Consider the following 17,265-nt stretch of genomic DNA (forward strand, 5'->3'; position numbering starts at 1 on the left):
CAATTCAACAATAAACCTCTACCCATCCCGGGGGACGGACATGTGGGCAACCCCCTATGGTTAAAGAGGATTAGTCCCCCAGTATGTGCCCCACGTTTTGTGAACTGATACGTCGCATTTTACGCAATTCCCCCTCTTTTCTAACAGATCGAATTGACGTCGCGACTTCTCTTTCTGTGGCGATGTGAGGCCAAAAACCAGAAGGACCAGGTGTACGAACTGAGACGGCGAAATGAGGCGTTGATTATGAACATCCTGCCAAGTCACGTGGCCAAACATTTCCTCGGCACCAAGAGGAAAGACGAGGTAAGAGTGGGTGTACGATGATCGAAGTAAAACGTGATGACGACGCTGTTTTTTGTTAATCATTAATTCCCGTAAACATGTCGACGCTGTATTCTCTCTTGATAGCGCTGCATGTGGAAGAATCGTTCGTTTTGACGAAAGGCCAGTCACGATACTGTGTTACAGTAAATCGAGGTGTTGAATTTTTCATGTATGTACATTCTGGCCCCTCAGAGACAACGATGATGGATGTCCCCATTGGATGAAAGCCTCAGCGTTATCACGTTCGGATATGAAACTAATGATATTAAAATTAAAATTTAATAACTTGCCTTGGTCACCTGCGGCTCAGTAAGAGCAATGTTGATATCGTGTCTACTTGTTTATCGTCCCCCAGGAGCTATACAGCCATTCGTACGACGAAGTCGGCGTGATCTTTGCGTCCATACCTAATTTTTCCGAGTTCTACACGGAGGACCTCATCAATAATCAAGGTGTGGAGTGCTTGAGATTTCTCAACGAGGTCATTTCAGACTTCGATGGGGTGAGTAAACTATCCGCTCTAATGAAGCTATCGATGTGTTTTAAGTCACATGCAAGCCAGCCATTTTCCTTTTATAGTTTTCCGTTCGAAATGTGCCATTTTCGCCGGTGTTGTCAGTTATAAGGTTCCAAGAAGAGCACTTACATGTAGCTCTTATATTACTAACAATGAATTCTCTGACAGAATCTGAGCGCTTATACTAATAAAGTATATATTTCCTTAAAGCCCTGATAATGGCAAAATTCTATGATCCATATTTTGTAACCAGTGTTTACATTAGTATCATGTGACAATAAATTTGAATAACCTCTCAAAAATTTCATTGGTTTTCCGTCCCATGCAGTCTCTCCGCTTTAAATCTGCAATATTCAGGGCTGTTGTGACGTTCTTGCAAAGAGTGTGTATTGAGGCTTGAGGCTCCAGATTGTCTTTTGAGGCCGTGACATTGTACCAGGTGATGATTGATCCCCATTCTGACACCGTTAACATCCCCCGTAGTAAAATACTGGGATGGATAAAAGAAATCCGAGACACATATTTTCAAGTTCATTATTCTATCAATCATTGTTGCTAATTTCGAGCTGAGACGCCGCAGTGCAGCCGGCGGAAGATAAAACACCGATTTTCGAGAGGTTATTGAAATTTGCTGTAACTGTATTACATGCATGATCCTTATGTTAAACATAAAATACAAATCTCATCGTATGCCAATATCTAGGCTTTCAGAAAATATATACTTTAATGGGGTGACGAGCTCAGCTTTTTTTATTTTTTTATTTTGTTTCTTCGTTTGTTTTTTTTTTGTTTTTTGCAAAGAATTCATTGTTTGAGGGATCAATGCTTGTTCTGCATCGTTAACCCTTCCTTTCAGTGCCAAAGTCAATTTTTGTCGCCTTCAAAAAATATAATACAGACAATTTTTGCAGAGCCGGACAATTTTTCTTCAGATTTCCCCAAAAACTTTAATAAAAACGACTGTAGCCAATGAGAAGTACTGTCCATTCGGTCCACAATTATCAATATATTGCAAACAATTCATAAAAATTAGTAAAATGTTGCACTAAAATTTTGGTGGGAAAAATTACAGCATTCAATGGGTTAAACTGCATTTCACACATGTGATGATTTTTTGTCCGAGGAAATGGTTTGCCCCACTCGATAAGACTTGAAGCTGTTTCAGCCTAGAGCAAGATCGTGTCACTATGATAGAGTTGTTGTGTGTTAAAGGTATTTTGAAGCAGTTAAATGGCTGAAAAAAGGACGCCGTGTTTGTGATTATTCGTGCTGAGGGACAGCGAAGATGTAGATTGACAAACAGACAGGGCAGGCCGGCAGGCATTCAGATAGGCAGACTGATAGGCGGACATATGGAGACATACGGTCTGATATTGTCTTGTAAGGAGAGCATACTTTAACGCCATAATTTGTTTCTCCGAGGTGTTTTGCTGCTTTCAGCGGTGGAAGAATCTGAGTTGACGTGCCGTAAAAGAACATCGGGAGATAATAGCTTTCTGAGCTTTCAGTAATGGAAAGCGCACTTCTACGTGCTCCGCATGCAAATGTGCTAGCGAACTCGGCAAGTTCCACTGCCAGTGATACGAGACTCTCAGTGTATCATACATATACATTCGGCGTTGACGTATACTTTGAACGTCCTCCTTTTCAGCTGTTGAACGAGCCCCGCTTCAAGACAATCACCAAAATCAAGACTATTTCGAGCACCTACATGGCGGCGTCGGGCATGTCGACAGATTTCGAACACTTGAAGTCGTCGGAAGTCAGGAAGCGGTGGTCGCACTTATCCGATCTCGTTGAATTCTCGCTCGCCCTCAGGGAGTCTCTGGATAAAATCAACCAGCAGTCGTTCAACAACTTTATCCTCCGAATAGGTGAGTTTTCCCGGCAGGCGGTTTTCATTCGGCAAGCAGTCTTCAGAATCTCGTTGTCCTGTAAATATGAAATTTTGAGTTTAGGAAATCTGTAAAATGGAAATGAATGTTCTGAGCATTTCGCTGTCGATTATTTTAGTTCATATTCTTTTGCCTTTGCTGATTGCCATTGGTTTTGGTGCATTTAAAGTTTTGATTGAGAATTTCAAACTAGCACTCGTGACAAATCAATCTTAAGGAAGAACGCACCTCGGGGACAGATATTTGGACTCTCAAACTTATACAATTTTATCGCTTTACCACATGTGGGGGTTCATTTTACAGCTCGTGGTGTAAGAAAACTTTTCACCAGCTTAGTTTTTCGAAATTCGAAAATGTTCATGTTTCTCTATAGAGTTAACTGAGGCCCGGGGATGTCGGCCATTTTGAATTTCAAATATTGGTAAATCTTTGGAAATATATCTAAGTAGTACCAAAATCTGCACGGTGACCCCCGATTTTTATTCTTGATTTAGTAAGAGAATGGCTGAAAGTTTCATTAAGCAAAATTTCAGCAAAAGTTTAAGTCTTTCACTTTCGAAGGTGCATACTACCTTAATTTAATTTTATGTAATTTTATTATGTTCTATTTTATTTTATTCACTTCACTGTATTTCATTTCCTCGATGATTGGTTTGTAAAACTTTAACAGTTTTAAAACACAGGTCTTAAAGAAATTGGTCAGCAATCGACGTGAGTTGCTCACTATCATAAATGTACTTGTAAATGATAGTCACTACACAACCTAAGACTCTATTCAAGATCCCAATATCCTGAATGTAGTTTAATAGTTGAATGCATGTATCTCTATCGTCGTTTCATTTACCAGGGCTGAACCACGGACCGGTTTTGGCCGGTGTCATCGGAGCCAGGAAACCGCATTACGATATTTGGGGAAACACCGTCAACGTCGCCAGTCGCATGGAGAGTACAGGGAAGGCCGGCCACATTCAGGTATGTTGAGCCGAGGAAACATTTTAGTTCAATGCATAATTAATATATGTTATATGTCACATGTTAATATGTAACATTTTCTCTCCCTCCTCAGTATCACAATTTTCATTTTAATTCAGCCGACATCATCGAGAATTCCATCAAACTCACGTAGGAGGTCCGCCGTCGCATTGTATTCGGCAAAATTGAAATGCAGATTGCGTATGCTTCAAGTGCTGAACATTTAGCTCTTTCAGGTCTAATGCCATTTCAAGTTCTTCATTTACATCGACGCAGACACTGCGTTGCGGAACGTGCTCCCTTCCTAATGATTCTATTCAGAAACTTTAAGTCCTTTTGTAAGATGTCGCCTACCCCTACGTTTCTATGACGTGAGTCGAGATGAGATGAGCTGAGTTTGAACTTTGAATTTGTTCAGGTACAGAAAATGTACCGCCCACGAGACTTTTTAATTTCCATACAGCTTTTTACCCATATTAATGTCTATCACTTTGGCGTGTGCGTGTTCAAACTTTTAATAGGTTAGCCTACGCGCCTCGAACTGAAAATTTTAAACTTTCGCTCAAACTTTCCGAAGTATCAGAAGTGCACCATTTTCTTATGATCAAGAAAAAAAATCAGGGGTCAACGCGCAAAGTTTGGTAGTAGAGAAACGAATTACCTAGAATTTACCGACAAATCGAAATGGCCTCGATGCTCACAGTTAGGGGTTAGACTTTTTTACAAAAACAAGTGGAAATTTAATTTACTCCAAAAGCTCCAAATAAGATGACAAAATTTGAGTGTCCAAAACAGGAAAACTTTCCCAGATGTAACATAGTGCAATTCTACATTGCATCGTCCACCTGCCGTTAGGGCCCTTCAAGCTGTTCAGTTGGCCAGTATTTTATCAGTCTTCGCCGTAGAGGGCGTCGCAGCCTGCCAAATCATGCAGTGTGAAAGAGAATAATATTCCAGCTAACTGACATGTACACGTCGTCTGAAGAAATCAGAGAAATGACCACTCATCTAGCAAAAATATGAACTATACAGAAATGAGACATACGCTCAAAAAAATCAGTGTGCTATGTTAAATTGTTGATAGTGTATCCTGCATTTACTGAAGTGTGTGTGGTTTGTGCCGGAGACAGCACGATGGACACGTCGTGAGAAAGTAGTTACACTCTTGTCCGGATCGTTCAGTCAGAACTGTATGATACAAGTGCCGCTCGCCTGCTTATGATGGATATCCTTCAAATGAAAGAGCTTTCTATTTTGTCCCAAAAGCGTGACTATACTCTCGTTAAGGTAGTATGCGCCTCGATTTTGCAAAACTTAAACTTTTGCTCAAACTTTCTTCAACGAAACTTTCAACCATCCTCTTACGAAATCAGCGATAAAAATCGAAGTTACCGTGCAAAGTTTTGAACTAGAGAAACGTTTTGCGATATTTGGAATTCAAAATGGCCGTCATCTCTGTATTATCTCTATGAATATCTCTATGAATTTTGGATTTTCGAAAAACGAAGACGGTGAACATTTTTCTCTCTCCAAGAGCTTTAAAATGAACCCCAACAAGTGGCAGATCAGAAAAGAATTGAAGAAATTTGAAAGTCAAAATGTCTGTCCCCGAGGCGCGTTCTACCTTAAAATGTCCTTTACGTATACATGTAATAGGACCGTCTTTTCCTACCGTCTACGGACACACCTAAAACATTCAAACATTGTTGATCATCTTGTTATTTTATTTTCTGTATTTTTCAGGTTGTCGAGGAGGCAATGAATATCTTGAAACCGTTTGGATATAAATTCGAAAAAAGAGGTCTCGTGAAGGTCAAGGGAAAAGGTGAACTCTTGACCTTTTATCTCGTCGGCAAGGAAGACCCAACGGACAGCATCCCTGGCGTCATTACATAGGAAGGGAATTGATAAAAAGATCATATTTTGACTGTAATATTGTGTATATATTGAACTTTCCTCTAAAGTCGTCTTTTGAAATTTTTGAGACGAAACTTTTCCCGATCGCCCGACTTTCGTGCTGATGATGGACACAAGAAAAATACGTTGTAAAGTACGTTATATATATATGGTCTGCTTCGCGCACCATCTGATCACACTGCGTGCCAAACATGTCTGCGTCACAAGAACGGGCCTATCACATGGACAAAAATAATCACATGTTACAGTGTTGGAAATCTACTCTCGTCATGAACTTGAAATATACGTCTTAGAAAGCCCATCTCTTGGTGTCCGTGCTTTGACGACGACACCGGCATCCACCAATCGGCGACCATTCTTCGACTAAGGTTTTTTTATTAAACATCTTCAACCGGAGAGAATGTGCTGCCATCGAACGGCGAGAGACACTGTGCATATCGTTACAATGGGACAAGAAAACGTCTTTCTTTTTTTACAATTTTAGCCGTCCATAGCTGTTGTAGAATTTAAGACTGCCTGAGGTCGACTTTGAAATGAAGGTACAGGACTTGCGAAAACCAATTTTACCATTCACTTCATTACGCTTTGTATCTTGTTCATCAACGAAATATGATATTTACAGTCTGTCTGTGCAATTTCTCATTTTTTGTTCTCTTTGCTTCAACTGATGTATCTCAATAATCTATGCACCAACTATCAAGCCATGTATTATCGCAAAGGTGCCGGTCAACCTGCTTTGTGTTCACAAACCGTACTGGGGTTATTAATGTAAATTCGGTCATTTAAGTGTGAACATTTTTCTCAATCCAGCCATTTACCGGTTTTTTGTTTCGATCCCATATTTCTAGTACAATCACGTTTCTCTTCGATCAATTTGAAAATGAGGAGAATTAACGTTACTGAGCGAGATTTTCTCGGTTCATCGCTGTCACCTAGGAGCAGCGGATGATTAAAAACACGAGCATGGCAAACAAAACTCATTCCATTCTGAAAGAGGGGTGGTTAGCGTCATTCCTATTATCATGTGCAAATGCCAGCGCACCGCCCACATGTCACAGTTACGGCGGCATGATGGAAACTGAGTACATACTATGCACGCGTCTTTCAAGTATTCACGCCCCTTAAGGTAGTATGCGCCTCGAAAGTGAAAGCCTTAAACTTTTGCTCAGACTTTCCCTAAGGAATCTTTCAACCATTTGCTTTAAAAATCAAGAATAAAAATCGGGGGTCACCGTGCAAATTTTGGTACCTGAGAAACAAATTACCCAAGATTTACCGATATTTAAAATTCAAAATGGCCGCCGTCCCTGTGTTAACTCTATGGAGAAAAATCAGATTTTTCGAATTTCGAAAAACTAAGGCGTTTCTTACACCAAGAGCTTTAAAATCAAACCCCACAAGTGGTATGTCAGAAAAGAATTGGAAAAGTTTTAGAGTCCGAATATCTGTCCCCGAGGTGCGTTCTACCTTAAGAGTGCATTGAGAAAAATGCATTCTATTACTTTAACCCTGACCATGATAAATCGAGAATCATTGTTTTACCAAAAAATTAAATTCAATATTACCGCCACCTTGAGTGTCAGTGATTATCCTTCGACTTGAAAAAAATCAGCTTTATGCAAACGATACAGTGAACACCTTGTTCTGGCTTTAAGTTTTCTTCAAGCTACTATAAGCTGGGGAAAAAATATTTTCTTTTTTAAAAATATCCTCTTGATATCTATTTTAGTCCTGAAATATGACCGTCAGCATCAAGCGTTCATTATCGGCATGGTCGCAAAACATGCTTCAGTAATCTTTCCCATTTATGACAACCTCCCCCCCCCCCCCCCCCCCCCCCCCCCCCCCCCCCCCCCCGCAAATTTGAAACTGTCTCGATATTAACTGCGACCACTGCAAGCACACTCCAGAATGCGTCAAGTACGGCTGATTAAGTGTGCCCTCTGAGCCCACTTTGGAAAGCATTAAAATCATTCAATGCTTAACCTTGATTAAATGCAACTTTACCGTGCCTTGCAAGAACAGCGTTTTACTTTCAGTTAATTTCAGAAGCATTTAAAATTGGTCTCGAGGACATGCGCCTGTCATGTAGCCCTACAATGAAGAATATTGTATATACTTAGTGTACTTTCATTTTATCTTCGTCTGAAGTGATATGTAAAAGTTGTGTAAATACTATTGTCATCCTAATAATAATAAAGTCTTCAAAAAACCTTACCGTAAATTGGTACGGCGTTTTCTTTTAGTTGAAATGGTTTTTTTTTGTTTTTTTTGTGACATTGTGCCTTCGATCGATCACATACGGTGCTAATAGTAGCTAATTTAGTAAATGAAGTTGGTTCTGGTAATTAATTGGAAATTGTGTCAATAATTAATTGGCAGGAAATCTTTAGAAAACTCGACAATGACTAATGCCGTGGCGGTCAGGCTTATCGGTTGTGTACTTCTGGTGGCACGGTAGTGGGAATGGGTAGCCTGGTAGAGGGCGCCAGACCGCGGGTGCGTGACATCGAAATAGTGTTTTGGTGTTTTGAAGACATGACCGTTTCAGCCGTTTGAAATCCTTTGCCGATTTTTCTGTCTGTCCTGCTGCCTGTGTGTCTGTCCTATGTGTCTGTCTGTCTGACTGTCTGTCTCTCTTCTCTGTCTCTCTACCAGGCGCCAAATGTAAAATAATTATTTTACACATTAGAAGAACATATTCATACGAAAAGGGTGTATTTGCATGCATTTATCAATAAAAATAAACTACTATAGCATAAGTATAAATAAATCAATACAGACATAAGTAAATACATATATGAGTGAAAAAACATACATATATGTGAACCAATTCACACAAGACATGAAGACAGACACATACATACATACGTGCATACTTACGTGCATACATACATACATACGTACGTGCATACATACATACATACATACATACATACATACATACATACATACATACATACATACATACATACATACATACATACATACATTCATACATACATACATACATACATACATACATGCACTCACGCACGCACATACATACGTGCATACGTACGTGCATACGTGCATACGTACGTGCATACATACATACATACATACATACATACATACATACATACATACATACATACATGCATGCATGCATGCATGCATGCACTCACGCACGCACGCACGCACATACATACATACATACATACATACATACATACATACATACATACATACATACATACATACATATACACACATACAGGATCGAAAAGTTTACATGAGGGGAACGAAGTACGCATGCGTATATCCAGTCGCACACATAGTCTGGTTCCCTGACCCATTTCCCCGGTAGAGGGCGTGGGGAAATATAGGGTCAGGTACCGGGTAGCCATCTTGAACAGAATTTTGTTCAAGATGGCGGAGGTTAGTCACCTGACAGAACATGCTACAACAAATATGGCTGCTTCCATGAAAACGCCGGTCAAAATTCGACTGGATCAGAATTATGTTCGAACACTGGTATCCGAACCAAAAACACTGGCACACGAGACGGGAAACATAAACTGAATGATTAATCCAGAAGTACGGGGAAATAGAGGTGATTGAAGGCTGGCTGTGATATCGCAGCAGTACTTGTGGCGTGTATCGAACGCGCTGGGGTCATTGAGGTCATCGCCGACTGTGGCGTGACCCCAATGACCAGAGCACGTTCGATACACGCCACAAGTACTGCTGCGATATCACAGCTAATTGAACGCAAACTTTGTTTGAACTGTGAACGACGATTAATTTCGATGGATAGAATGGTGTCCGAATTTCGTGAAAAATGCCAGGCATCATGTCGACGTTCTAAAAGTATCAAGAGGTGTGCTAAATCACAGTGGCTAAATCATGGAGGTAGAAAGTCTTTCTTTCGACCTCCACGGCTTTGTGGTACAAACAAGAAGTTGGTGTCAAGTGAGCCTGAAAGTGCGAAACCCAAGAAAGATGAGAAAAAGTTACAAGTGTTACTTTCACCCAATCACAGCTTGTTTTATTTTAACCCAATAGCGTCCATGTTTACATTAGCTGGTACCTGACCCTATATTTCCCCACGCCCTCTACCGGGGAAATGGGTCAGGGAACCAGACTATCGCACACACACATACTCACACACACACACACACACACTGCTACTCGGAAAAGTTTACATGAGGGGGAACGAAATACGCATGCGTATATCTACTCGCACACACACACTGCTCTGAAAAGTTTACATGAGGGGGAACGAAGTACGCATGCGTATATCCACTCGCACACACACACTTACACACTCACACACACACACACACAACAAACACAACACACACATTGCTACTCTCTCTGAGATACACACACTGACGCGACGATCTGCAGGCCCGGAAGTGCCACACCGGGGAGCTCACTCCTAACTCGGACTCTACGTACCTCGCGGCGTCGAAGGCTAGTGACGATGACAAAGATGTGCGACACTTTTTCTCTTTCTTGCCTTTGTGTCGTGAGTCGGGTTCGTACAGGGCTTACACAGTGGTAAAGTGGTAGCCGGCCTGAGTAATACTACACTGCTTAGAGGCCCCGTAAGGGTTTCTGACTTAATGGTACCTGCCATGCCGGCGAAGTTCTGCTGGGGTTAACGGCCCAACCCAGGCCAATAAAACACTGGGAGTCGTGTATTACAGCTCTCTGCCATTCGGCTTATATTCTTTAATGGTTAAATACAGCATTCAACAGGAACTACAGCAACAGCTTACTGGAACTAAGCAACAGCTTTACTGCTAAACTCTCTGCTCTCTAAACTCTCTGCTTACTTTACTCAGGATCGTACGTAGCTCCACTCAGCAGGGAATGAATGTCTGGAATGCCAAGTATGCCCACTGGAACTAGACAGCAACGGAGTACGGAGAACTGGAATTTTCAAACTAATATTAAGAGCCACTGTGTATTTTCTAATAAACTCATTTTCACGCCTACGACATTTTAGTGCCTGATGTACAAGGCAGTGGTATTTTTTTACGAATTTTCATTAGTTCTACGCGTGAATTTTTTGATCGAAAAATTGATGCTTTGTAAAGTTTGGTCAAACATCAAATGTATTCACTTTTCCCCGGACGTTTTTTGATGAAAGTCATATGGTCAACCCGGTCAATGTAGTACTGTGAATTGCTTTGGAGCATTGGCATTAGGGACGGACCATTAGATCTTGGGAGGGGGGTGGTCAAAAACAGAAAAAAAAAAATTTTCAGAGCAAAAAGTTAGGAAAAAAAAAATCTTCAAACTAGTTTGCAAAATAAAAAATAAATAAATAAGAAGACAAAGGCGTAAAAAAAAATCTGCAAAAGTCTTTAAAATTTTGAATTTTTTTTAGATTTTACCGACAGCAAGCAACTTTCTGTATTTTTAATACATCCTCCCGGCACATTTTTAATTTTAATTTATACATTTAGAGTGACTGTATCCCTGATACTGGAAGTTGTAATTATCTTATCTTTTCAGGACTTTTGTATTCTGATCACTTGAAAATTATGAAATTATAGAGCCTGTTTTCTACTTGTTTCCTGCGTACAAACCAAGCAGGTACACTAGGTAAAACATTGAAACTATGGTATGGTTGTCAAGACAGAAAGTTGTATTTGCCTTTTAAGATCAAGGTAAACAGATGCAGGCCACATCAGTTTCATTTTTTTCACAGCATTTTATTACAATGATGAATGCAAGAATGGGTGAACAAGTAGAAACACGTCAATAATGATAAAACAACATATCAAGTCATTATGTATTATTGTGCTTTTGAAAAGGCATTTTCAATTCTTTTTTCTCAAAAAACAGCCTCAAATAACAACAGCAACACATGTTTTAACATTCAACAATACACTACGTAGAATGCCATCTATCCAGCAAATCCCAACACAAAAACACATAAAAGGGTTGAACTTTGAAAGTTTCTCGATAGCAAATACTGAATAAATCTGCATGGTTAATCGTTTTTGTGTAGCAAATTTCAAAGAAATTGGACAAGCCCTTTCAGAGAATACAGATTTTTTGACCATGAATGGCATAAATTGCCCAAAAAGACAAATATTGAAATTTCAACACATCTATACACATCCAATCAATTTGGACATGCTGCTACAGAGAAATAGATGTTTTGATCAAAAAGGGCAACAATTGCTCTAAAAACACAAATATGCAAATTTCACTATATTATTTAGCTTATTTTAGCTTCTCAGCTTGTCAAAATCAATTGTAAATCATGAGATATGCATGATGTTTGGTGGGGTGAATGTAGGCATTTCACCACCCAGTAGAAAGGGAAGCCAGGAAACCAAAATAGTCAATTTTCAAAACTATACGAAGCTACTGAGGAGCAAGAAGACCATGTTTCAGAGGAAGATGTGTAATCCGAAAAAATGTTCCCAAAGTGCCACCAAATAACACCATTTTTATCTCTATTTTTCAAAAGCTCCAACAGCAGGATCCGGGGGGACACCCCCTCCTGACCTCCCCCGGCAAAAATACTCCCCAAGTGCCACCAAATAACACCATTTTAATCTCTATTTTTCAAAAGCTCCAACGGCAGGAGGGGGACACCCCCTCCTGACCACCCCCCGCAAAAATATTCCCCAAGTGCCACCAAATAACACCATTTTAATCTCTATTTTTCAAAAGCTCCAACGGCAGGAGGGGGACACCCCCTCCTGACCTCCCCCAGCAAAAATACTCCCCAAGTGCCACCAAATAACACCATTTTAATCTCTATTTTTTAAAAGCTCCAACAGCAGCAGCAGGACACCCCTCTCCTGACCTCTTCCCAGTGACCGCTTGCGTGGCCGCTTGTGGTGCTTGGCACCACATGTTTGCCCTCTTTATCTTCAGACAGCGACGAACGAAAAAAAAAAATTATAAATCTGAAAATTTACTCTGAAAAAAAAAATTTGCACAGCTAATCTCAATTGGAAAAAAAAAATTTCAGAAATTTACAATAGTAAAAAAAAAAATTTCACAATTTCATTGTGACCACCCCCCTCCCAAGGTCTAATGGTCCATCCCTTAGACGAACTAGACACATAGTCTAAATCGAGGTGTTGCCAACACTGTCAGGTGTAATTATCAGCTGAGCAGTAATTCCAGTCGACCACAGAGAAATCAACTCTGCCAAAGTTGAAACATTGTCTTGCAGCAGGTCAGATGTAGTCAAAACAACTACACCTGAAAGCAAGTGATAAGACTTGGACAGTGCTTTAGACATATGTGGTAGTTTTGTTTAGACTACGTCTGACCTCCTGCTAAACAATGTTTCAACTTTTGCAGAGTTGATTTTTTATGATCGACTCATGTTACCGCTTAGCTTTTAATTGCACCTGACAGTGTTGGCAACACCTCGATTTAGACACAGAGTAATATCAGACAGAGTGGCAACACTTGCATGCCTTTTGTTCCATGGTCGTCTCTGTAGACTATTGGCTTTTCATATTAAAATGAGCTTAAAAGGTGTTAAACTTTTTGGAGGCTTGGTTTGTGGTTGATAATTACGCGAGATTATGCGAAACATACGACGAGATGGCATCGTACTGCCAGTCGCGTAGCAACCATGGTTACTTTGTGAGCTCTCAGGCCAGAAACACTGCCTCACGCCAATCAAAACATAACACGCCAGCAGTTTCATAAACATGTCCTTTCTTGGCGCACGTGTAAAAGACGGTATGACTGACCGTAAACCATTGAGTAAAACCAGACAGTATCGATAAAAGACTTTCAAATTTGGTTCAAACACACTCATTATATATTCATAAAAATATGAGAGGAATTTTTAAAACGGTAAAACCCACTTTCCTGAAGCTCAAAACACTTCCGTTTTCGCCAGCACATCAATTCCGATCAGCACCACACGACAACAACAACACAAGCTTTGTCGAACATACTTTCGCTGAACAATTGGTGAAAATCCGAAAATTACCGAAGGGTGCATGGTCGGCACTCTTCGGAAAAGAGAGCCAAGAGCTTCGTGAGGCGAGGCAAACATGGATTGCTTACGTAACCGCTTCACGCCTTAAACAATAGCTGTTGCCACTCTGTCTGATATTACTCTGTGATTTAGACAATATGTCTAGTTCGTCTAATGCCAATGCTTCAAATCAATTCACAGTAATGGTACGAAATGTGTCAAACTGTCATCCGACCCCTATCGACCCCTAGCGTTTTCACGTAATGGGGGCTTTCTTTCTGCCTACTTTTAGTGATTTTCTAAAATGTGGACGCCTTATGTAAACATAGCCAGGCCGTCAGGCCTGCAGTTGAGGACCGGGGCAGCAGGTCACCTCGACCCCTGTCCGTTTCGACCCAAGTAATTCACACCCTCTTGTCGTTGTTTGTGGTCAAATCAATCCCGGTGCCTTAGTCACTTCGACCTCAGTCAGTTTTCATGTTACATGTACCTGACAACGTTTTACTGAGTACATTATGCAACTTGTTTCTGTGAGAAAAACTGCTGGCTTCGCTACAACAATCCACGGGGTAGCTGTGATATCGCAGCGGTACTTGTGGCGTGTCGAACGCGCTCGGGTCATTGGTTTGGGGTCATCGCCACAGTCCCTGTGGCGATGACCCCAATGACTCGATCGCGTTCGCCACGAGTACCGCTGCGATATCACAGCTATCCACGGGCTGTGAACACTCTGATACTTGTGGGAGGCCTGGGGTACCCCGGCCCCATTGTCATTTACTGACTGTGTCTCACTGAAGTACGGATGGATAAAGCATGTCATTTACTGATTTTTGGAAATAAAGCATTCGTCATTATCGCAATTGCTTGCCATATGCGGCAAGATTGGATGAGCGAGGCCGGTCCGCTCGCCTTGGTGTCTTGACGCCAAATGAGCCTATTTCCGGTTTAGGCGTTGGGCTTACAGCAATGCATTATAGGATATCTTCCAGGGCGGCGTGGATCAGTGTGTGTGTGTGTGCGAGTTGATATACGCATGCGTATTTCGTTCCCCCTCATGTAAACTTTTCAGAGCAGTGTGTGTGTGTGTGTGTGTGTGCGAGTAGATATACGCATGCGTATTTCGTTCCCCCTCATGTAAACTTTTCCGAGTAGCAGTGTGTGTGTGTGCGAGTGGATATACGCATGCGTACTTCGTTCCCCTCATGTAAACTTTTCGATCCTGTATGTGTGTATATGTATGTATGTATATATGTATGTATGTATGTATATGTATGTATGTATGTATGTATGTATGTATGTATGTATGTATGTATGTATGTATATTGTTACGTGCAGAGAAAACGAACAAAAGGGTGAACTCAGCAGTTAACGTTTAAACAAAATTTATTACGAAAAAAAACTAATTGCTAAGTCAGGGATAGAGTACAAGCTTTAAAAGTGTACAGACTACTTATCTCAGCTGGGACGGCAAAGCTCCAGTCTCAGAGTTGTAACAGTCAGTTGAATGAATGAACAGTCCTTGCAGGCTTGCAGCTGCACAAAGTCCACAGTATAAATCCAGCGTTGACAGTGAAGGTCTTGAAAAGTCTTGAGAATGACTACTGCTGGAGTTTATAGTAACACACAAGAGACACGATCCCAAAAGTCTGACTGGAAGCTGAGCGCGTCCCTTTTATAAAGGCATATAAGAACAATCTAGAACTTTTATTGACATGCTAATTACAGTTCTAAAATTATCTCCCTTACACAACTAATCAACTTTCCAGAACATTCCAAACATGACTAATTGAATTCAAGGTTGTGAGGTCATCAGGGCAGTGACCTTGAGAATGTTCTAGACTAATTGAACTCAGGTCATGATGAGTGTGGGGGTAAATGACCTACATAACACACCCCCTCTTCAAAAAAAGAAAATTTTTCAAAGAAAAATCTTTCTTTTACAAATGTAATCTTGAAAAAGATTTAAGTACTCAAAATTTTTTACTCTAAAGTAAAATTTCTTGAAAGTGAACAACAATAAACTCTAAATACGAGAGAGACAGTCTGCAATTAAATTGTCTCTGCCTTTGATATGTCTAATGTCAAGATTAAACTCCTGTAACATTAAACTCCATCTTAGCAATCTCTGATTTTGCCTTTAAATTTCTGCAGAAAAACAAGAGGGTTGTGATCAATATAAACCACTATTGGCTGATTTGAAGAAGTAACATAAACTTCAAAATGCTGTAAAGCTAATATCAAAGATAAACACTCTTTTTCAATTGTAGAGTAGTTTCTCTGGGATTTGTTAAATTTGCGTGAAAAGTAGCAAACAGGATGTCCCATGACTATCTTCTGCAATTTGTTGTTGGAAAACTTGAAATGGCACTGAATTTGGCATAAAGTATGCACGGCAAAGTCCGGTTATTTTTACTGAGTTCGATAAAGTCATTGTTCGGCAAATACTTGGCTTCCTCTGGAGATATTCCGCTTTCGCAGGATTCAGTCCGTCTGGATGTTGTTCCACTGGATTACTGTCGCAGACATCTTCGTTGTGGTAGATGATGTTTGTCCTCGTTGGAACATCTTGGAACAAATGTTCATGGATTGGTTCTTTCAGCTGTTGTTGGTGTTCTGGCTGGAGGTGTGCCAACTTTGTAGACTCCAGCTTCACCAGGATTTCTGAGTTCTGAAGCTTGACCGAGCCCAGCTTTGAGTTTAGAGTATTTTCACTCAAGTCAGTTTCAGTATCACTATCTTCATAATGGCCAGAACTGACGGTACTGACAGGCTGAGTTATAGTAGGATTATCCCTATCCAAATATGGCTTAAGCATATTTATGTGACATAGCTGCTTTTGTTTTCGCCTGTCAGGTGTTATTATGATGTAATTTAAATCACTCAATTTCTTATCGATTAGATATGGCCCAAAGTAACGAGCATGGAGTGGTTTGCCAGGAATTGGAAGTAGAACAAGAACTTTTTGACCTGGTTCAAACTTCCGTTTTGAGGTGTTTTTATCGTATTTGGTTTCATTGACTGCTGAGATGACTCAAGATTTTCTCTGGCTAATTCACATGCTTTAGAGAGTTTTGTACGAAAATCTGACACATATTGCAAAATATTCAGACAATCATCATCGTCTGATAGGAATTTCTCTTTAAACGAGCTTAAGTGGGCCACGGACTGTATGTCCAAATACAAGCTCAAATGGGCTAAAACGAAGAGACTCTTGAATTGACTCTCTAACAGCAAAGAGCAGAAAATGAATTCCTTCATCCCACTGCTTCTCTGTGTCAAAACAGTAGGTCCTAATCATGTTTTTCAAAGTTTGATGAAATCGCTCAAGAGCACCCTGACTTTCTGGATGATAGGCGGATGACCTATACTGTTTAATGCCTAGCTGATCCATTACTTGTTGAAAAATTCCAGACATAAAGTTGGAGCCTTGATCGGACTGGACACATTTAGGGAGGCCAAATAAAGTGAAAAATTTGACTAAAGCTCTCACTATAGTCTTTGTCTTTATATTTCTCAGTGGTATGGCTTCGGGAACCGGTTGATGTACACTAATTGTCAACATATACTCATTTCCTGATCTTGTTTTTGGTAGGGGCCCAACACAGTCTATTAGTATCCTACTAAATGGTTCTTGAAATGCAGGAATTGGTTGTAAAGGGGCCTTTGGAATGGTCTGATTC

The 17,265-nt window shown here is 40.4% G+C and overlaps 1 protein-coding gene across 2 annotated transcripts in view; it reads left to right on the top strand.

The window, feature by feature from the left end:
* LOC139115848 (adenylate cyclase type 3-like) overlaps positions 1-7,845 on the top strand; it is a 92,199-nt gene extending 84,354 nt beyond the window's left edge. For both annotated transcript variants that reach the window (XM_070678242.1, XM_070678241.1), the window contains exons 16-20: positions 148-306; positions 683-829; positions 2,496-2,718; positions 3,587-3,711; positions 5,455-7,845. In XM_070678242.1, coding sequence (XP_070534343.1) covers positions 148-306; positions 683-829; positions 2,496-2,718; positions 3,587-3,711; positions 5,455-5,607 — 807 coding nt within the window. In that variant the 3' untranslated portion in view covers positions 5,608-7,845. The remainder of the gene's footprint in view (positions 1-147; positions 307-682; positions 830-2,495; positions 2,719-3,586; positions 3,712-5,454) is intronic.
* Positions 7,846-17,265: the final 9,420 nt, after the last annotated feature.

Source organism: Ptychodera flava, chromosome 17, assembly GCF_041260155.1.
Source record: "Ptychodera flava strain L36383 chromosome 17, AS_Pfla_20210202, whole genome shotgun sequence".
Classification (NCBI taxonomy): domain Eukaryota; kingdom Metazoa; phylum Hemichordata; class Enteropneusta; family Ptychoderidae; genus Ptychodera; species Ptychodera flava.